Source organism: Haemorhous mexicanus, chromosome 33, assembly GCF_027477595.1.
Source record: "Haemorhous mexicanus isolate bHaeMex1 chromosome 33, bHaeMex1.pri, whole genome shotgun sequence".
In the NCBI taxonomy this organism is placed as follows: domain Eukaryota; kingdom Metazoa; phylum Chordata; class Aves; order Passeriformes; family Fringillidae; genus Haemorhous; species Haemorhous mexicanus.
In genome coordinates this window covers 1,373,022-1,393,426 of record NC_082373.1, presented here as the reverse complement: position 1 = coordinate 1,393,426, position 20,405 = coordinate 1,373,022, and the positions used below count along the sequence as shown (strand labels likewise).

The 20,405-nt window shown below is 65.6% G+C and overlaps 2 protein-coding genes across 2 annotated transcripts in view; one reads left to right on the top strand and one right to left on the bottom strand.

The window, feature by feature from the left end:
* LOC132340724 (integrin alpha-7-like) overlaps positions 1 to 10,598 on the bottom strand; it is a 33,173-nt gene extending 22,575 nt beyond the window's left edge. Inside the window, 10 exon segments of the mRNA XM_059871783.1 lie at positions 699 to 892; positions 3,019 to 3,226; positions 5,293 to 5,412; positions 5,475 to 5,532; positions 5,534 to 5,607; positions 8,023 to 8,182; positions 8,184 to 8,279; positions 8,369 to 8,448; positions 8,518 to 8,645; positions 10,237 to 10,598. Of these exon segments, the coding sequence (XP_059727766.1) occupies positions 699 to 892; positions 3,019 to 3,226; positions 5,293 to 5,412; positions 5,475 to 5,532; positions 5,534 to 5,607; positions 8,023 to 8,182; positions 8,184 to 8,279; positions 8,369 to 8,448; positions 8,518 to 8,645; positions 10,237 to 10,553 (1,435 nt within the window). The 5' untranslated portion in view covers positions 10,554 to 10,598.
* Positions 10,599 to 15,006: 4,408 nt separating this feature from the next.
* Positions 15,007 to 19,742, top strand: BLOC1S1 (biogenesis of lysosomal organelles complex 1 subunit 1). Its single transcript, XM_059871889.1, has 4 exons — positions 15,007 to 15,158; positions 15,472 to 15,544; positions 16,284 to 16,416; positions 19,505 to 19,742. Exons 1-4 carry the CDS (start codon positions 15,098 to 15,100, stop codon positions 19,613 to 19,615), a joined length of 378 nt encoding a protein of 125 aa, XP_059727872.1. The 5' UTR covers positions 15,007 to 15,097; the 3' UTR covers positions 19,616 to 19,742.
* The last annotated feature ends 663 nt before the right edge of the window (positions 19,743 to 20,405 follow it).

The following is a 20,405-nucleotide window of genomic DNA, read 5'->3' as shown; positions in this document are numbered from 1 at the left end:
ATCTCTAGACCCCCCAAACGCCCCCAAACCCTCCCAAACCCCCCCCAAAGCCCCCCCCAAACCCCCTCAAGCCCCCTCAAAACCCCTCCAAACCCCCCCTCAAACCCCCCCAGACCCCCTCCCGCAGCCCCCTCACCCTCGAAGCCGTCCCGGTCCAGGTCCATCTCCAGACCCCCAAACCCCCCCAAACCCCTCCCAAACCTCCCTCAAACTCCCCCAAAACCCCCTCAAACCTCCCCCAAAAACCCCCTAAACCCCCTCAAACCCCTCCCAAACCCCCTCCCGCAGCCCCTCACCCTCGAACCCATCACGGTTTTGGTCCATCTCCAGACCCCAAAACCCCCTCCAAACCCCCTCAAACCCCCAAAAACCCCCCCCAAACCCCCCCCAAACCCCTCCCCCAGCCCCTCACCCTCGAAGCCGTCCCGGTCCAGGTCCATCTCCAGACCCCCAAACCCCCCCAAACCCCTCCCAAACCCCCCTCAAACTCCCCCAAAACCCCCTCAAATCCCCCAAACCCCCCCTCAAACCCCCCCAAACCCCCCCAGACCCCTCCCCCCCAGCCCCTCACCCTCGAAGCCGTCCCGGTCCAGGTCCATCTCCAGACCCCCAAACCCCCCCAAACCCCCTCAAATCCCCTCAACCCCCCCCCAAACCCCCCAGACCCCCCCCAGACCCCCTCCCCCGCAGCCCCTCACCCTCGAAGCCGTCCCGGTCCAGGTCCCCGGCCGAGCAGAGCGCGGTGCCGAAGGCGGAGCCGCGGGGGCCGCTCAGGCGCTCGGGGGTCGCGCTGCCCCAGAGCCCCCCCGGGTTGATGTAAACGTACACGGCCCCCCCCAGCTCCTCCTGCCGCTCGAAAAAGTGGGGGGCGCCCACGGCCAGGTCCATCCAGCTGGGGAGGGGGGGGACACACGGATCTGTCACCCCCACACCCCCAGAGGGGATGGATCGGCCCGGCCAGGGGGTGGGGAGGGGGTTTGGGGGGGCTCAGGGGGTGGGGAGGGGGTTTGGGGGGGGGTCAGGGGGTGGGGAGGGGGTTTGGGGGGGTGTCCTGGGGGTGGGGAGGGAGTTTGGGGGGGCTCAGGGGGTGGGGAGGGGGTTTGGGGGGTTCCTGGGGGTGGGGAGGGGGTTTGGGGGGGGCTCAGGGGGTGGGGAGGGGGTTTGGGGTGGGTCCTGGGGCGGGGGAGGGGGTTTGGGGGGGTCAGGGGGGTGGGGAGAGAGTTTCGGGGGTCCTGGGGGTGGGGAGGGGGTTTGGGGGGGCCCAGGGGGGTGGGGAGGGGGTTTGGGGGGGCTCAGGGGGTGGGGAGGGGGTTTGGGGGGTCCTGGGGGTGGGGGAGGGGGGTCTGGGGGGGGGTCCTGGGGGTGGGGAGGGGTTTGGGGGGGCTCAGGGGGTGGGGAGGGAGTTTGGGGGGTCCTGGGGGTGGGGAAGGGTGACACAAGTGACAGATGACACGGTTGACACAGGTGACACAGGTGCCACGGATGACACAGGTGACGCAGGTGATGCAGGTGACACAGGTGACACAGGTGACACAGGTGACACGGATGACAGGTGCCACAGGTGCCAGATGACACAGGTGCCCCGGGTGACAGGTGACAGATGACACAAGTGACACAGGTGAGACAGGTGAGACAGGTGAGACAGGTGAGACAGGTGCCAGATGACACAGGTGCTACGGGTGACACAGGTGACAGGTGACACGGGTGACACAGGTGACATGGGTGACAGGTGCCACAGGTGACAGATGACACGGGTGACACAGGTGCCACAGCTGACACAGCTGACACGGGTGGCAGGTGACATAGGTGACAGGTGCCACAGGTGCCACAGGTGCCAGATGACACAGGTGCCAGGTGCCACGGGTGCCACAGGTGCCACAGGTGCCAGGTGACACAGGTGACACAGGTGACGCAGGTGCCAGGTGACACAGGTGACACAGGTGACAGATGACACGGGTGACACGGGTGCCACAGCTGACACAGCTGACACAGCAGACACGGGTGACAGGTGACATAGGTGACAGGTGCCACAGGTGCCACAGGTGCCAGATGACACAGGTGCCAGGTGCCACGGGTGCCACAGATGACACAGGTGCCACAGGTGCCACGGATGACACAGGTGACACAGGTGACGCAGGTGACACAGGTGACACAGGTGACACGGATGACAGGTGCCACAGGTGCCAGATGACACAGGTGCCCCGGGGTGACAGGTGACAGATGACACAAGTGACACAGGTGACACAGGTGAGACAGGTGAGACAGGTGACAGATGACACAGGTGCTACGGGTGACACAGGTGACAGGTGACACGGGTGACACAGGTGACATGGGTGACAGGTGCCACAGGTGACAGATGACACGGGTGACACAGGTGCCACAGCTGACACAGCTGACACGGGTGACAGGTGACATAGGTGACAGGTGCCACAGGTGCCACAGGTGACAAATAACACGGGTGACATAGGTGACACGGGTGCCACAGGTGCCACAGGTGCCAGGTGACACAGGTGCCAGGTGACACAGGTGACATGGGTGCCACAGGTGCCAGGTGACACAGGTGACACAGGTGACGCAGGTGACACAGGTGACACAGGTGACACGGATGACAGGTGCCACAGGTGCCAGATGACACAGGTGCCCCGGGTGACAGGTGACAGATGACACAAGTGACACAGGTGACACAGGTGAGACAGGTGCCACAGGTGACAGATGACACAGGTGACACAGGTGACACAGGTGACACAGGTGACAGATGACACAGGTGCTACGGGTGACACAGGTGACAGGTGACACAGGTGACACAGGTGACATGGGTGACAGGTGCCACAGGTGACAAATGACACGGGTGACACAGGTGCCACAGGTGCCACAGATGACACAGGTGACACAGGTGACACAGGTGCCCCGGATGACAGGTGCCACGGGTGCCAGGTGACACAGGTGCCAGGTGCCACGGGTGACACAGGTGCCACAGGTGCCACAGGTGCCAGGTGCCAGGTGCCCCGGGTGACGCACCCGTCGCTGTTGAGGTCCAGCAGGGCCAGCGCGTGGCCGAAGGCCGAGCTCAGCTGGTGGCCGCCCAGCACGGCCTCGGCCACCAGGCGGGACGCGCTGTCCCTGCGCAGGATCACCACGGCCCCGGTGTGGTTGGCGCGGGGCGCGCCCGTGACAAAGCTCAGCTGGTGGCGGCGCGTCAGCCCCGGGCCCGCGGCCACCGAGAACCCTGCGGGACACGGGGACAGCCCGGTCACACCTGGGAGCGGCCAGGGGGACACGGGGACAGCCCGGTCACACCCGGGAGCGGCCGGCCAGGGGACACGGGGACAGCCCCGAGAGCACCGAGAGCCCTGCGGGACACGGGGACAGCCCGGTCACACCCCGGAGCGGCCAGGGGACACGGGGACAGCCCCGAGAGCACCGAGAGCCCTGCGGGACACGGGGACAGCCCAGTCACACCCCGGAGCGGCCGGCCAGGGGACACGGGGACAGCCCGGTCACCCCCGGGAGCGGCCAGGGGACACGGGGACAGTCCGGTCACACCCGGGACCGGCCAGCCAGGGGACACGGGGACAGCCCCGAGAGCACCGAGAGCCCTGCGGGACACGGGGACAGCCCGGTCACACCCGGGAGCGGCCGGGGGACACGGGGACAGCCCGGTCACACCCGGGACCGGCCGGCCAGGGGACACGGGGACAGTCTGGTCACACCGGTACTGCCCAGGGGACACGGGGACAGCCCCGAGAGCACCGAGAGCCCTGCGGGACACGGGGACAGCCCGGTCACACCCGGGAGCGGCCAGGGGACACGGGGACAGCCCGGTCACCCCGGGACCGCCCGGGGGACACGGGGACACCGCGGGTTGGGGATTTTGGGTGGAAAATGGCGATTTTGGGGTAAAGGGCAGATTTTGGGGGCCGGAGCAGCAAAATGCAGAGCAGAGCCCCCTCCCCACATGCAGCGGTTGCCGTGAGCAGCCCCCCCCGAGCCCCCAAAGCCCCCCCTGAGCCCCCAAACCCCCCCCCGAGCCCCCAAAGCCCCCCCTGAGCCCCCAAAGCCCCCCCGAGCCCCCCAAATCCCCCCCAAGCCCCCCCAGCCCCCAGCCAAGCTCCAGCCCCTCCCCCACAATCCATGCATCCCCCCCCCCCCCCCCCCCCATGCAAAAACATCACCAGGGGGACAAGCGGGGACACCGAGGGGACAAGTGGGGACATGCCAGGCTCTGGGACCCCCCCAAAGCTCTGGGACCCCCCCCCAAGCCTGGCAGTGCCCCCAGCACAGCCCTGGCACAGCGAGGGGACAGGGACAGGGACAGGGGACAGGGGACAGGGATGGGGACAGGGGACAGGGGAACAGGGACAGGGACAGGGGACAGGGACGGGGGACAGGGATAGGGACGGGGACAGGGACAGGGACAGGGGACAGGGGACAGGGACAGGGGAACAGGGATGAGGACAGGGATGAGGGGACAGGGGGTTGGGGACACAGGGATTTGAAGGGACAGGATGAGGGGACAGGGAAGGGGGACAGGGGACAGGGATGGGGACAGGGACAGGGGACAGGGACAGGGAACAGGGGACAGGGATGGGGACAGGGACAGGGGACAGGGATGAGGGGACAGGGAAGGGGGGACAGGGGACAGGGATGGGGACATGGGGATGGGACACAGAGATTTGGGGACACGGCGATTTGAAGGGACAGGGAAGGGGGACAGGGATTGGGGACAGTTCTGAGGGACACCGGGATTGGGGACAGGAATTGTGGGCACCGAAACGAGGGACAGCGACGGGGACAGCGTTCGGTGACAGGGACGGTGACACCGGGGTGGGGACACAGGAGGGGCGGGGCCATGCCGGGTGGGGGCGGGGGTGATGCGGCCACACGTGTGCGTGTGCGGGGACACGGGAGGGGACAGGGGCGTGTCTGGGGACACGGGAGGGGGCGGCTGTGTCCCGACGGGGACACGAGCGTGCAGGTGACACCTGAGGGTGTCAGGGGTGTGCGCAGGTGACACCTGAGGGTGTCACCGCCACATCTGCACAGGTGACACCCGAGAAAAGGACCCCGCTGAAGGTGACACCCACAGAGGGGACACGCGTGACAGGACCCCCCCCCCCCCCCGCCCCCCTTGGGGACAGCGCCACACGCGTGTGCCCGCAGGACCCTTCCGGGAGCTCGGGGGGAGGCGACACGGCACGGGGAGGGTCACACACGGCACACAGGTGGCACGCAGGTGGCACGCAGGTGGCACGCAGGTGGCACACGCGTGGCACACGCGTGGCACGCACGAACCCAGGTAGGAATTGTGCCCCACGTCCGCGGCCGCGCCGGGGACCCTCTCTCCGGGCTCGGGGGTCCGGAAGACCCTCTGGTCGGGGGCGGCGCTCTCAATGTTTGTCACAAAGAGCAGCCCTGGGGGGGCGGGCGGGGGGCGTCAGCGCGGCTCGGGGGGCGCGGCGGGACCCCCCCCGTACCGAGGTAGCTGTTGGCGGGCACGGGGATCAGGGAGGGGTCCTGCTCCTTCTCGCCCCCCCGCTTCGAAGGGGCCGGCGTCCGGGCGCAGCAGGTCCAGGGAGCTCTGCTGGAGCTGCTCCACTCGCAGCGTCCCTGCGGGGCCCGGGGACACGGGGGGGACAGCGCGGGGACCCTCAGAGACCCCCCGGCTTCGGGAGTGGGGGCTGGAGTTGTCACAGGGGTTGGGACCCCTCCCCAGGGTGAGGGGGGGGACAGCGGGGGGACCCTCAGAGATCCCCCGGCTCTGGGGAGCAGGGCTGGAGTGGTCACAGGGGCTGGGACCCCTCCCCAGGGGACACGGGGGGGACAGCGGGGGGACCCTCAGAGACCGCCCAGCTCCGGGGAGCAGGGCTGGAGTTGCCACAGGGGCTGGGGACCCCCTCCCCAGGGGACAGCGCGGGGACCCCTCAGAGACCCCTCGGCTCCGGGAGGGGGGGGCTGGAGTGGTCACAGGGGCTGGGACCCCTCCCCAGGGGGACAGCGCGGGGACCCTCAGAGACCCCCCCGGCTCCGGGAGGGGGGCTGGAGTGGTCACAGGGGCTGGGACCCCCTCCCCAGGGGACACGGGGGGGACAGCGGGGGGGACCCTCAGAGACCCCCCCGGCTCCGGAAGTGGGGCTGGAGTGGTCACAGGGGTTGGGACCCCTCCCCAGGGGACACGGGGGGGACAGCGGGGGGACCCTCAGAGACCCCCCGGCTTCGGGAGGTGGGGGGCGGAGCGGCCCCAGGGGCTGGGACCCCTCCCCAGGGGACACGGGGGGGACAGCGCGGGGACCCTCAGAGACCCCCCGGCTTCGGGAGTGGGGGCTGGAGTTGTCACAGGGGTTGGGACCCCTCCCCAGGGTGAGGGGGGGGACAGCGGGGGGACCCTCAGAGACCCCCCGGCTTCGGGAGGGGGGGCTGGAGTGGTCACAGGGGCTGGGACCCCTCCCCAGGGGACAGCGGGGGGGACCCTCAGAGACCCCCCGGCTTCGGGAGTGGGGGCTGGAGTGGCCACAGGGGCAGGGACCCCTCCCCAGGGGACAGCGGGGAGACCCTCAGAGACCCCCCGGCTTCGGGAGTGGGGGCTGGAGTTGTCACAGGGGTTGGGACCCCTCCCCAGGGTGAGGGGGGGACAGCGGGGGGGACCCTCAGAGACCCCCCCGGCTTCGGGGAGGGGGGGCTGGAGTGGTCACAGGGGCTGGGACCCCTACCCAGGTGAGAGGGGGCACGGGGACACAGGGACACCGAGGGTTCCAGGGGGCTCTGGCTGAGCTGGGACCCCTCCCCAGGGGACACGGGGGGACCCTCAGAGACCCCCCGGCTCCGGGGAGGGGGGACAGAGCAGCCCCAGGGGCAGGGACCCCTCCCCAGGGTGAGGGGACAAGGGGGACACCGAGGGCTCCAGGGGGCTCTGGCTGAGCTGGGACCCCCTCCCCAGGTCAGGGCGACACCGTGGGGACCCCCCAGGGACACCGAGGGGACCCTCGTGCTCGGCCTGAGCACCCCCAGCCCCAGCAGCACCGGGGCCCCCCCACACAACCCCCCCCCCTTCCCGGGGCAGCCCCCAGCCCCCTCTTTGCCCCACGGGGGGGGGGGTCCCCGCTGCCCCCACCCCCCCAATTGTGGGTACCGGGGTCTCTGAGGAGGAACAGGCCCCCAGACCCCCCAAACTTCCCCGGGGGGGTCCCAGCGCCCCTCACCCTCCCAGTTGTAGGTGCCGGGGGCCCCGAGCAGGAACACACCCCCAGACCCCCAAATCCCCCTGTAGGAGAGGGGTCCCAGCGCCCCTCACCCTCCCAGTTGTGGGTCCCACACCCCGGGGGGTCCCAGCGCCCCTCACCCTCCTAATTGTGGGTCCCACAGCCCCCCGGGGGGTCCCAGCGCCCCTCACCCTCCTAATTGTGGGTCCCACACCCCCCGGGGGGTCCCAGCGCCCCTCACCCTCCCAGTTACGGGTCCCACAGCCCCCGGGGGGGGGGTCCCAGAGCCCCTCACCCTCCCGGTTATGGGTCCCACAGCCCCCCAGCCCCCCAAATCCCCTGTTGGGGGGTCCCAGCGCCCCCTCACCCTCCCGGTTATGGATCCCACAGCCCCCGGGGGGGTCCCAGTGCCCCTCACCCTCCTGGTTATGGGTCCCACAGCCGCCCAAATCCCCTGTTGGGGGGTCCCAGCGCCCCTCACCCTCCCGGTTATGGATCCCACAGCCCCCGGGGGGGTCCCAGCGCCCCTCACCCTCCTGGTTATGGGTCCCACAGCCGCCCAAATCCCCTGTTGGGGGGGTCCCAGCGCCCCTCACCCTCCCAGTTATGGGTCCCACAGCCCCCCGGGGGGTCCCAGCGCCCCTCACCCTCCTGGTTATGGGTCCCACACCCCCCCCGGGGGGTCCCAGCGCCCCTCACCCTCTCGGTTATGGGTCCCACAGCCCCCCAAATCCCCTGTTGGGGGGTCCCAGCGCCCCTCACCCTCCCGGTTATGGGTCCCACACCCCCCCCAAATCCCCTGTTGGGGGGTCCCAGCGCCCCTCACCCTTCCAGTTGTAGGTGCCGGGGGCCCCGAGCAGCACGTAGCGGCGGTCGGGGCTGAAGGCGGCCGCCAGGCCCTGCTGGCAGGAGCCGAAGCGCTCGTGGCCCGGGGCTCGGCCCTCGCAGAATTTCCACTCGCCGCCGTCCAGCTCGTCCCGCGCCCCGCAGGTCCTGGCTCAGCACGAAGCAGCGCCCGATCACGTCCCGCGTCTCCAGCGGCTGCCGCACGCGGTGCCGCACCTCGTACCGGTGCGCGCAGGTCTGCGGGGACACCCGGGGGTCACGGCGGGTCGGGACCCCCCTCCCGGAGGTGTCCCCGGGGTGTCCCCCCCGCCCCTCCCGGAGCTCACCACGATCTTGCCGCCCGGCCCTTGGCTCTCGACGCTGACCCCCAGCCACTGGTTCTCTTTGCTCTCGCGCTGCGGGTCCTCTGCGGGCACCGGGAGGGCTCAGCCCGGCCCCGACCCCCCCTCCGGGACCCCCCGGGACCCCCGCTCACCTCCCTCGTCGATGGGCACCCTCCAGCAGTCCGAGGGCTCGGCGCTCAGCGGGCAGGCGAACAGAGCCCCGCTGCGGTTGGCGGCCTGGCCGGGCAGTGCCAGCGCCCGGGGGGCTCCCACCAGCAGCCTGGCAGGGCGGAGACCCCCCGTCAGGAATTGTGGGGAGGGGTCCCCGAGGGTCATGGAGCCCCCCCGGCACCCCGCGGGCGCAGCTGTGCCACCCCCGTGCCCAGCGCGGTGCCAGCCCGGCCGAGCAGCTGCTGGCCCGCGACACTGTGGGGACAGGAGGGGACAGGAGGGGACAGGAGGGGACACCCAGGACACCCCCGGGACCTCCCCGGGACCCCCGTCAGGGCGCTCGGGGCGCTCCCGGTGGCACCGGCGCTTCCCCGGTGGGCGCGGAGCGCTGGGGGCCACCGAGGCCGGGGCGCCGGTGGCGCGGGGACACGGCGGAGCCCACGGGGGTGGCGGGAGGCAGAGGCGGTAAAAATAACCTGGAATTCACTCAAAATAACCCCGCGACAACATGGCCAAAAAAGGACCGAGCACACCGAGGCACCGGGCGCCCCGCGGAGCCGGGACAGCGCGACAAGGCCAGCCCGGGACCCGGGGGACACCGGGGGACATCGGGGGACAGCCTGGGGACATCGGGGACGCGTCGGTGGAGCCGAGCCCAGCGCGGTTCTGCCAACACCTGCACCGGGCACCGGCGGCCAAAGCCGCCCTCGGTGCCAGGAACGCGGCGCGGGCGGCAGCGCTGCGACACTGCGGCGACAGCAGCGACACCGCGGCGACAGCGGGCGGGCGGGGCACGGAGGGGACCGGGGGGGTGAAGGGTGGGGGGACGCGGGTGACAACGCGCTGGGAGCCGCCCGCTCCGGGGGTCCCCATGGCTGAGACCCCCGGTAACGGCCCGAGAGAACCGGGGGTGTCGGGGGGGACACGGGGACAGGGGGACATGGGGACACTGGGGCTGGAGGACATTAGGGTAGTAGGACACGGGGACAGGGGGACATGGGGACACTGGGGTAGTGGGACACGGGGACAGGGGGACACTGGGACCGGGGGACACTGGGGCTGGGGGACACGGGGACAGGGGGACACTGGGGCTGGGGGACACTAGGGTCGTAGGACACGGGGACAGGGGGACATGGGGACAGGGGGACACGGGGCCGTGGCCGGCAGTCGCGGGTGGGCGTTCGCCGCACGGCCCGGGGGGGCCCGGCCGGGGGGGTCCCTCCAGCCGAGAGCTCCGGGGCAGCGCTCGCCCCCCGAGCCCCCCCAGAGCCCCCCTCCCCCGCTAATGCTGAATAATCCCGGGCGGCGCAGGCGGCCTGACACTGTCCCTGTCCCTGTCCCCTCTGTCCCTGTCACTTCTGTCCCCGTCCCTTTGGCACCGTCCCCTCGCTCTGGGGTCGCTCCGGGGGTCCCGGTCCCCCTCAGCCCCGCGGCTCCCGGCGCTCCCGAACCCCCAAATCCCGGCAGTCGGATCCCCCCACCCCGGGGGCCCCCCCAACTCCCGGGGATCCCGGTCCCTCCCCACCCCGGTGCCCGGTTCCGTTCTCCCGCTCTCCCCATCCCTGCCGCTCCCGGCGCTCCCGAACCCCCAAATCCCCTCAACCGAACCCCCCCCGGCTCTCCCCCCCATTCCCGGGGGTCCCTCCCTGCCCAGCCCGGGGGTCGCGTCCCCCCCGGTCCCCCCCGGTTCCCCCGCTCACCACGCCCGGGGCTCGGGGCTCAGCTGCCGGTGCAGCGCCACGGCCGCGCCGAAGAGGCTGCCCCGGTCCCCGTCCTTCAGCACCGGGCTGCTCCCGTCCAGGTTGAACGCGGCGGCCGCCGGTAGCCACAGGGACACCGCCGGTAGCCACAGGGACACCGACAGTAACCACCGGCAGAGCCCCGGTAGCCCCGGGCAGAGCCCCGGTAGCCAAAGGGACACCGACAGTAGCCACCGGCAGAGCCCCGGTAGCCCCAGGGACAGCCCCGGTAGCCCCAGGCAGAGCCCCGGTAGCCACCGGCAGCCCCCGCTCGCCATCCCCGCGCTGCCGGCGCCGCCGCCCGCGGGAGGAGCTGGCGGAGCTCCCGGAGCTCCCGGGGGGCGGCTCCGCCCCGGCCCCGCCCGCGGAACCGGGGAAGCCCCGGAGAGCCCGGGAGGGGCGGGGAGGGGCGGGGAGGGGCGGGACCCCAAATCCCGGGAGTGACCCCAAATACCGGGAGGGACCCCAAATAGCGGAGGGACCCCAAATACCGGGAGGGACCCCAAATCCCGGGAGTGACCCCAAATACCGGGAGGGACCCCATAGTGCAGAGGTGACCCCAAATTCCCGGAGAGACCCCAAACCTGGAGTGACCCCAAACATGGGGACTGACCCCAAACCCACAGAGTGACCCCAAACCTGGAGTGACCCCAAATCCTGGGACTGAGCCCAAATCCAGGAGCTGACCCCAAACCCAGGGAGTGACCCCATGGGGCGGGGAGTGACCCCAAATCCCGGGACTGACCCCAAACCCACGGAGTGACCCCAAATCCTGGGAGTGACCCCATGGGGCGGGGAGTGACCCCAAATCCAGGGACTGACCCCATATCCAGGGACTGACCCCAAATCCTGAGGAGTGGCCCCAAACCCAGGGACTGATCCCGGCACCAGGGAGTGACCCCAAATCCCTGGAGGGACCCCATGGGGCGGGGAACGACTCCAAATCCAGGGACTGACCCCAAATCCAGGGAGTGACCCCAAATCCAGGGAGTGACCCCAAACCAAGGGAGTGACCCCATAGGGCAGAGAGTGACCCCAAATTTCCGGACTGACCCCAAACCCAGGCCCTGGGGAGTGACCCCATAGGGCGAGGGGTGACCCCAAACATGGGGAGTGACCCCAAATCCCCGGGACTGACCCCAAACCCAGGCACTGACCCCAAACCCAGGCACTGATCCCGGCACTGGGGACCGACCCCAAATCCCGGGGGTGACCCCAAATTCCTGGATTGACCCCAAACCCACGGAGTGACCCCAAATCCTTGGAGTGACCCCAAATCCTGGAAGTGATCCCAAATCCCCGGAGTGACCCCAAATCCCGGGGGTGACCCCAAATCCAGGGAGTGACCCCAAATCCCGGACTGACCCCAAATCCTCAGAGTGACCCCAAATCCTGGAAGTGATCCCAAATCCCAGACCGACCCCAAATCCCGGGGTTTACCCCAATTCCCGGGGATGACCCCAAATTCCTGGATTGACCCCAAACCCACGGAGTGACCCCAAATCCCGGGGGTGACCCCAAATCCTCAGAGTGACCCCAAACCCACGGAGTGACCCCAAAACCCCGAGTGACCCCAAATCCCGGGGGTGACCCCAAATCCTCAGAGTGACCCCAAATCCTGGGACCGACCCCAAATCCTGGAAGTGATCCCAAATCCCCGGAGTGACCCCAAATCCCGGGGATGACCCCAAATTCCTGGATTGACCCCAAACCCACGGAGTGACCCCAAATCCTTGGAGTGACCCCAAATCCTGGAAGTGATCCCAAATCCCCGGAGTGACCCCAAATCCCGGGGGTGACCCCAAATCCTCAGAGTGACCCCAAATCCTGGAAGTGATCCCAAATCCCAGACCGACCCCAAATCCCGGGGTTTACCCCAATTCCCGGGGATGACCCCAAATTCCTGGATTGACCCCAAACCCACGGAGTGACCCCAAATCCTCAGAGTGACCCCAAATCCTCAGAGTGACCCCAAATCCAGGGAGTGACCCCAAAACCCCGAGTGACCCCAAATCCCGGGGGTGACCCCAAATCCCGGACTGACCCCAAATCCCAGACCGACCCCAAATCCTGGGGTTTACCCCAATTCCCGGGGATGACCCCAAATTCCTGGATTGACCCCAAATCCCAGGGGTGACCCAAATCCTCAGAGTGACCCCAAATCCCGGGGGTGACCCCAAATCCTCAGAGTGACCCCGAACCCCCCGAGTGACCCCAAATCCTCAGAGTGACCCCGAACCCCCCGAGTGACCCCAAATCCTCAGAGTGACCCCAAATCCTCAGAGTGACCCCAAATCCCAGGGGTGACCCAAATCCTCAGAGTGACCCCAAATCCCGGGGGTGACCCAAATCCTCAGACTGACCCCAAATCCTCAGAGTGACCCCAAATCCCGGGGGTGACCCCAAATCCCGGGACCGACCCCAAATCCCAGGAGTGACCCCAAACCCAGCCCCCGGCAGTGACCCCACAGCTCCGGGTTATTTTTGGGGTGCAAATGGGATTTTGGGCCATTTTCCAGCCCTGGGTTATTTTTGGGGTGGAAATGGGATTTTGGGCCATTTTCCAGCTCTCAGGTTATTTTTGGGGTGGAAATGGGATTTTGGGCCATTTTCCAGCCCTGGGTTATTTTTAGCTCCTCTCAAAGCCCCCCCTGGGGATTTGGGGGATTTTTGGGATTTTTGGGAGCGCCGGGGGCGTGTGAACCGGCCCTGCCCCTCCCCCCGGGATTTTGGGGGGATTTTGGGGGGCTCCAAACCCCCCCTTGCCCCTCCCCACCCCAATTCTTCTCATTTTTATTTTTGGGGTTTGGTTTTTGGGGTTTTCTTTTTATTTATTTTTAATTTTCTTTCTCTTTCGGATTTTTATTTTTATTTCTTTTTAATTTTCCTTTTTTGGGGGGGATTTATTTCCGGCGTTTTTATTTTTATTTCTTTTCTTTTCAATTTTATTTTCAGAGTTTTATTTCGGGGGTTTATTTCAGGGGTTTATTTTCAGGATTTCTCGTCAGGGTTTATTTCTGGGGTTTGTTTTCAGGGTTTATTTTGGGGTTCATTTCTGGGCTTTATCTCAGGATGAGTGTCCCAAGTTTTATTTTTCCCCCCTTCCCAGGACATTCCCCCCATTCCTGAGTTATTTTTCCCGGGTGATTTCATTTTTCCCGGGTTATTTCATTTTTCCCGGGTTATTTCATTTTCCCGGGTTATTTCTCCCGGGTTATTTCATTTTTCCCGGGTTATTTCATTTTTTTCCCGGGTTATTTCATTTTCCCGGGTGATTTTTCCGGGTTATTTCATTTTTCCCGGGTTATTTCATTTTTCCCGGGTTATTTCATTTTCCTGGGTTATTTCTCCCGGGTTATTTCATTTTTCCCGGGTTATTTAATTTTCCCGGGTTATTTCATTTTTGCCGGGTGATTTTATTTTTCCCGGGTGATTTCATTTTTCCCGGGTGATTTTTCCGGGTTATTTCATTTTTCCCGGGTTATTTCATTTTTTCCCGGGTTATTTCATTTTCCTGGGTTATTTCTCCCGGGTTATTTCATTTTTCCCGGGTTATTTCATTTTCCCGGGTGATTTTATTTTTCCCGGGTCATTTCATTTTTCCCGGGTTCTTTTTCCCGGGTGATTGCATTTTTCCCGGGTTATTTCATTTTTCCCGGGTTATTTCATTTTCCCGGGTTATTTCATTTTTCCCGGGTTATTTAATTTTCCCGGGTTATTTCATTTTTCCCGGGTTATTTCATTTTCCCGGGTGATTTTATTTTTCCCGGGTTCTTTTATTTTTCCCGGGTTATTTCATTTTTCCCGGGTTATTTCATTTTCCCGGGTTATTTTTCCTGGGTTATTTCATTTTTCCCGGGTTCTTTTATTTTTCCCGGGTTATTTCATTTTTCCCGGGTTATTTTTCCCGGGTTATTTCATTTTTCCCGGGTTATTTCATTTTCCCGGGTGATTTTTGCCCCTCCCGGGTGATTTTTGGCCGCGGTTCCCGCTCGCATTCCTGCGGCCGGAACTGCGGCACCCACTGGAAGCAACTGGGAACGAACTGGGAGGGACTGGGAACGAACTGGAATAAACTGGGAGCGACTGGGAACGAACTGGGAGGGACTGGGAACGAACTGGGAATGAACTGGGAGGGACTGGGAACGAACTGGGAGGGACTGGGAGGGACTGGGGGGGGTTAAAAGGGGATTGGGAGCGACTGGGGGGGTCTGAGGGGGACCCAGTCCCCCATAGCCCCTATAGATCCTCCATACCCCTAGAGCCCCTATGGACCCCGCCCCCCCATCCCCTATAGCCCCCATAGGACCCCCCCATCCCCTATAGCCCCCATAGGACCCCCCCATCCCCTATAGCCCCCATAGGACCCCCCATCCCCTATAGCCCCTATAGGACCCCCCCATCCCCTATAGCCCCTATAGGACCCCCCCCCATCGCCCCTATAGCCCCCTATAGCCCCTCCCTCATCCCCTATAGCCTCCGATCCGCTATAGCCCCTCCCCCAATCCCCTATAGCCCTCCCATCCCCTATAGCTCCTCCCCCAATCCCCTATAGCCCCTCCCTCATCCCCTATAGCCCCCCTATATCCCCCGATCCCCTATAGCCCCTCTCCCATAGCCCCTCTAGCCCCCCTATAGCCCCTCCCATCCCCTATAGCCCCTCCCCCATCCCCTATAGCCCCTATAGCCCCCAGGTCACGTGGCTCTCTGCGGGCTCGGTCACGTGCCGGTGACGCACGGTGAAAGGGGGCGGGGGCGTCCCGGCGGCTGTCACGTGCCCGGGTGTGTGCGCGCGCGCGTGTCACGTGACGCGGCGGCCGCCATGCTGTCCCGGCTGCTGAAGGAGCATCAGGCCCGCCAGAGCGAGCGGCGCGAGCTGCAGGGTGAGCCCCGCCCCTCGTCCCCATGGCAACAAACCCCGCCCGCCGCGCCCCATTGGCTGCCGCGGCTGCCGCTCACCGCGGCGCGGCGTCCTATTGGCTGCCGCGGCTGTCCGTCAAAAGGGGAGGAAAAGGGCGGGAATCCTGAGGGACCCTGGTGGGGGGAGGGAGGCCCGTGAGGTCACGGCTCCGTGCGGTGACGCCACACGGGATCATGCTGGCGTCACACGAGATCATGCTGACGTCACGGTGTGCGTCAGGCCGGGCGGGGGTCCTGCCGCCCCTCACGGCGCTGTCCCCGCGTGTCCCCGCGCAGAGCGGCGCCGCAGGGACGCCATCGCGGCCGCCACCCGCCTCACCGAGGCCCTGGTGGATCACCTGAACGTGGGGTGAGCCCGCGAGCCACGGAACCCCCATTCCTTATAGGACATCCCCAGCCAAACCCCAAACCCTGCCTGGAGACCCCAACTTCCCCCCCGGGACCCCAGTTCTTTATGGGACACGCCCTCCCAAACCCCAAACCCTGCCTGGGGACCCCAGACCATGCCTGGAGACCCCAAACCCCTCCTGAGGACCCCCAATTCCTTCTGGGACCACCCCCCACCCACCTCATACCCTTCCTGGGGACCCCAAACCCCTCCAGGGATCCCCATTCCTTATGGGACCTCCCCCCACCCAAACCCCAAACCCTGCCTGGAGACCCCAGACCTTTCCTGGGGACCCCCAATTCCTTATGGGACCGACCCCCACCCAAACCCCAAACCCGTCTTGGAGACCCCAAACCCCTCCTGGGGACCCCAGACCCCACCTGGAGACCCCAAATCCCCCCAGAACCCCCATTCCTTATGGGACCGACCCCCACCCAAACCCCAAACCCTGCCTGGAGACCCCAGACCTTTCCTGGGGACCCCCAACTCCTTATGAGACCGACCCCCACCCAAACCCCAAACCCCTCTTGGGGACCCCAAACCCCACCTGGGAACTTCCAGCCCCCCCCAGACCCCTTGTGACCCCCAGTGTGGCCCAGGCCTGTGACCCCCATGTGACCCCCGTGTCCCCATGTCCCCAGGGTGTCCCAGGCCTGGGTGACCCCCAGTGACCCCCGTGTCCCCTCTGTGTCCCCCCCAGGGTGGCCCAGGCCTACGTGAACCAGCGCAAGCTGGACCAGGAGGTGAAGACGCTGCAGGTGCAGGCGGCGCAGTTCGCCCGCCAGACCGGCCAGTGGATCGCCATGGTGGAGAGCTTCAACCAGGCCCTCAAGGTGGGGAACCCCCTAAAATACACCCCAAAAACACCCCAAAACACAGCCCAAACACACCCTGAAACACAGCCCAAACACACCCCGAAACACAGCCCAAAACACCCCAAAACCCAGCCCCAAACCCAGCCCAGACCGGCCAGTGGATCGCCATGGTGGAGAGCTTCAACCAGGCCCTCAAGGTGGGGAACCCCCTAAAAAACACCCCCAAACCCAGCCCCAAACCCAGCCCAAAAATACCCCAAAACCCAGCCCCAAACCCAGCCCAGACCGGCCAGTGGATCGCCATGGTGGAGAGCTTCAACCAGGCCCTCAAGGTGGGGAACCCCCTAAAATACACCCCAAAAACACCCCAAAACACAGCCCAAACACACCCCGAAACACAGCCCAAAACACCCCAAAACCCAGCCCCAAACCCACCCCAAAACACTCCAAAACGCAGCCCAAAAACCCAGCTCAGGCCGGCCAGTGGATCGCCATGGTGGAGAGCTTCAACCAGGCCCTCAAGGTGGGGAACCCCCCTAAAATACACCCCAAAAACACCCCAAAACACAGCCCAAAAACACCCCAAAACACCCCAAAACCCAGCCCCAAACCCAGCCCAGAGCGGCCAGTGGATCGCCATGGTGGAGAGCTTCAACCAGGCCCTCAAGGTGGGGAACCCCCCTAAAATACCCCAAACACACCCCAAAACACCCCAAAACCACCCCAAAACCCAGCCCCAAACCCAGCCCAGAGCGGCCAGTGGATCGCCATGGTGGAGAGCTTCAACCAGGCCCTCAAGGTAGGGAGCCCCCCTAAAATACACCCCAAAAACACCCCAAAACACAGCCCAAACACACCCCAAAACACAGCCCAAACACACCCCGAAACACAGCCCAAAACACCCCAAAACCAAAGCCAAACCCAGCCCAGAGCGGCCAGTGGATCGCTGTGGTGGAGAGCTTCAACCAGGCCCTCAAGGTGGGGAACCCCCTTAAAATTCATCCCCAAAACACACCCCAAAACCACCCCAAAACACAGCCCAAGCACACTCCAAAAACACCCAAAAAACAACCCAAAACACACCCAAAAACCACCCCGAAACACCCCAAAAACACCCCAAAACACAGCCCAAATACACCCCAAAACACACCCCAAAAGCACCCCCAAACACACCCCTAAACAAGCCCCCAGACCCATTTGGGGAGGCCATGCAGCCCCCAGATCCATGGGGAGGAGATGAAGCCCCCAGACCCCTACAGCGGAGGTGCCAGACCATGAAAGGAAAGGGGACAAAGCCCCCAGACCCATTTGGAGGGGGGACGTGGCCCCCAGATCCAGGTGGAGGGGATGAAGCCCCCAGACCCATGAACAGAGGTGGGGGGTGAAGCCCCCAGACCCCAGGTTTGTGCTGGGGAGCACCCAGGGGGTCCCAGGGAACATCCAGGGGGCTTTGAGCAGCACCCAGAGGGACCTGTGCAGCATCAGGGGGGTCTTGGACCACCCTGGGGGGCTCAAGGGACACCCAGGGGGTCTTGGGGAACACCCAGGGCGTCCTGGGGGATCTTGAGGAACATCTTGGGGGTCTTGGGGAACATTTTGGGGGTCTCAGGCAGCATTCAGGGGGTCTTGGGGGATCTTGAGGAACATCTTGGGGGTCTTGGGCAGCACCCAGGGGGTCCTAAGGGGCACCCAGGGGGTCTTGGGGAACATCTTGGGGGTCTTGGGGAATATCTTGGGGGTCTTGGGCAGCACCCAGGGGGTCCTGGGGGGTCTTGAGGAACATCTTGGGGGTCTTGGGGAACATTTTGGGGGTCTTGGGGAACCTCTTGGGGGTCTTGGGGAACATTTTAGGGGTCTTGGGCAGCACCCAGGGGGTCCCAGGGGGTCATGGGGAACATCTTGGGGGTCTTGGGGAACATCTTGGGGGTCTTGGGCAGCACCCAGGGGGTCCTGGGGGGTCTTGAGGAACATCTTGGGGGTCTTGGGAAACATTTTGGGGGTCCTGGGGGGTCTTGAGGAACATCCTGAGGGTCTTGGGGAACATCTTGGGGGTCTTGGGCAGCACCCAAGGGGTCTTGAGGAGCACCCAGGGGGTCTTGGGGAACATCTTGGGGGTCTTGGGCAGCACCCAGGGGGTCCCAAGGGGCACCCAGGGGGTCTTGGGGAACATCTTGGGGGTCTTGGGGAACATTTTGGGGGTCTTGGGCAGCACCCAGGGGGTCCTGGGGGATCTTGAGGAACATCTTGGGGAACATTTTGGGGGTCCTGGGGGGTCTTGAGGAACATCTTGAGGGTCTTGGGGAACATCTTGGGGGTCTTGGGCAGCACCCAAGGGGTCTTGAGGAACACCCAGGGGGTCTTGGGGAACATCTTGGGGGTCTTGGGCAGCACACAGGGGGTCCTGGGGGGTCTTGAGGAACATCTTGGGGGTCTTGGGGAACATTTTGGGGGTCTTGGGCAGCACCCAGGGGGTCCTGGGGGGTCTTGAGGAACATCTTGGGGGTCTTGGGCAGCACACAGGGGGTCCTGGGGGGTCTTGAGGAACATCTTGGGGGTCTTGGGGAACATTTTGGGGGTCTTGGGCAGCACCCAGGGGGTCCTAGGGGGTCTTGAGGAACATCTTGGGGATCTTGGGGAACATTTTGGGGGTCTTGGGCAGCACCCAGGAGGTCTTGAGAGGCACCCAGGGGGTCTTGGGGAACATCTTGGGGGTCTTGGGCAGCACCCAGGGGGTCCCAAGGGGCACCCAGGGGGTCTTGGGGAACATCTTGGGGGTCTTGGGGAACATTTTTGGGGTCTTGGGCAGCACCCAGGGGGTCCTGGGGGATCTTGAGGAACATCTTGGGGGTCTTGGGGAACATTTTGGGGGTCCTGGGGGGTCTTGAGGAACATCCTGAGGGTCTTGGGGAACATCTTGGGGGTCTTGAGGAACATCCTGAGGGTCTTGGGGAACATCTTGGGGGTCTTGGGCAGCATCCAGGGGGTCCCGAGGGCCACCCAGGGGGTCCCAGGGAGCACCCAGAGGCTCTCAGTGGAACGGGCTGGGTGGCACACCCCCCCGGGGTGAGCCCCCTCCCCAAAAGCCCCCTCCCCAAACGCCCCTCAGGAGATCGGTGACGTGGAGAACTGGGCCAGGAGCATCGAGCTGGACATGAGGACCATCGCCACCGCCCTCGAGTACGTCTACAAGGGGCAGCTGCAGCCCTCCTGCTCCTGAGGGACCCCCCGGGACGCCCCCAGACCCCCCAGGACCCCCCAGACCCCCCAGTAATTGGGGGGGGTCTCACCACGCTGCCCTTGGCACCCTCAGCACTGGGAGCGATGGAATAAAGGGGGGGCACAGAGGGGTGTGGAATAAAGGGGAGGGGCACGGGGGGTGTGGAATAAAGGGGAGGGGCACAGGGGGGGGGGGTCAGGCCGGGCCAGGGGGACCCTGGCACAGCCCCGCCCCCCTCCCCAAATCCCCCCTAAGCCCCCTCATCCTCTTTAGTGCTTACCGAGGCTCTGAGGCTGCTTTGTTTGGGGACAAAGGGGCCTTTTTTTGGGTGCTGGGGGGGCTCCCCCTCATCCGGGGGGGGGAGGGCTTGATTCCCTCATGGGGAGGGGGCTCAGGGCCCATTTTGGGGTGATTCCACCCATGGGGGGGGGGTCAGGGCCCATTTTGGGGTGATTTTCCCCCTTGGGGGGGGGGTCAGGGCCCATTTTGGGGTGATTCCCTCGTGGGGAGGGGGGGCAGGACCCATTTTGGGGTGATTCCCTCATGGGGAGGGGGGTCAGGGCCCATTTTGGGGTGATTCCACCCATGGGGGGGGGGTCAGGGCCCATGTTGGGGTGATTCCCTCATGGGGAGGGGGGGCAGGACCCATTTTGGGGTGATTCCCTCGTGGGGAGGGGGGGCAGGACCCATTTTGGGGTGATTCCCTCATGGGGAGGGGGGTCAGGGCCCATTTTGGGGTGATTTTCCCCCATGGGAGGGGGGTCAGGGCCCATTTTGGGGTGATTCCACC

What these genes read in the sequence shown, in the direction of transcription:
- BLOC1S1 (XM_059871889.1), top strand. Translation starts at nt 15,098, where the DNA reads ATGCTGTCCCGGCTGCTGAAGGAGCATCAGGCCCGCCAGAGCGAGCGG. An exon ending in CGAGCGGCGCGAGCTGCAGG is followed by an intron (nt 15,159 to 15,471) that starts GTGAGCCCCGCC and finishes GTCCCCGCGCAG; the next exon opens with AGCGGCGCCGCAGGGACGCC. An exon ending in GCTTCAACCAGGCCCTCAAG is followed by an intron (nt 16,417 to 19,504) that starts GTGGGGAACCCC and finishes AACGCCCCTCAG; the next exon opens with GAGATCGGTGACGTGGAGAA.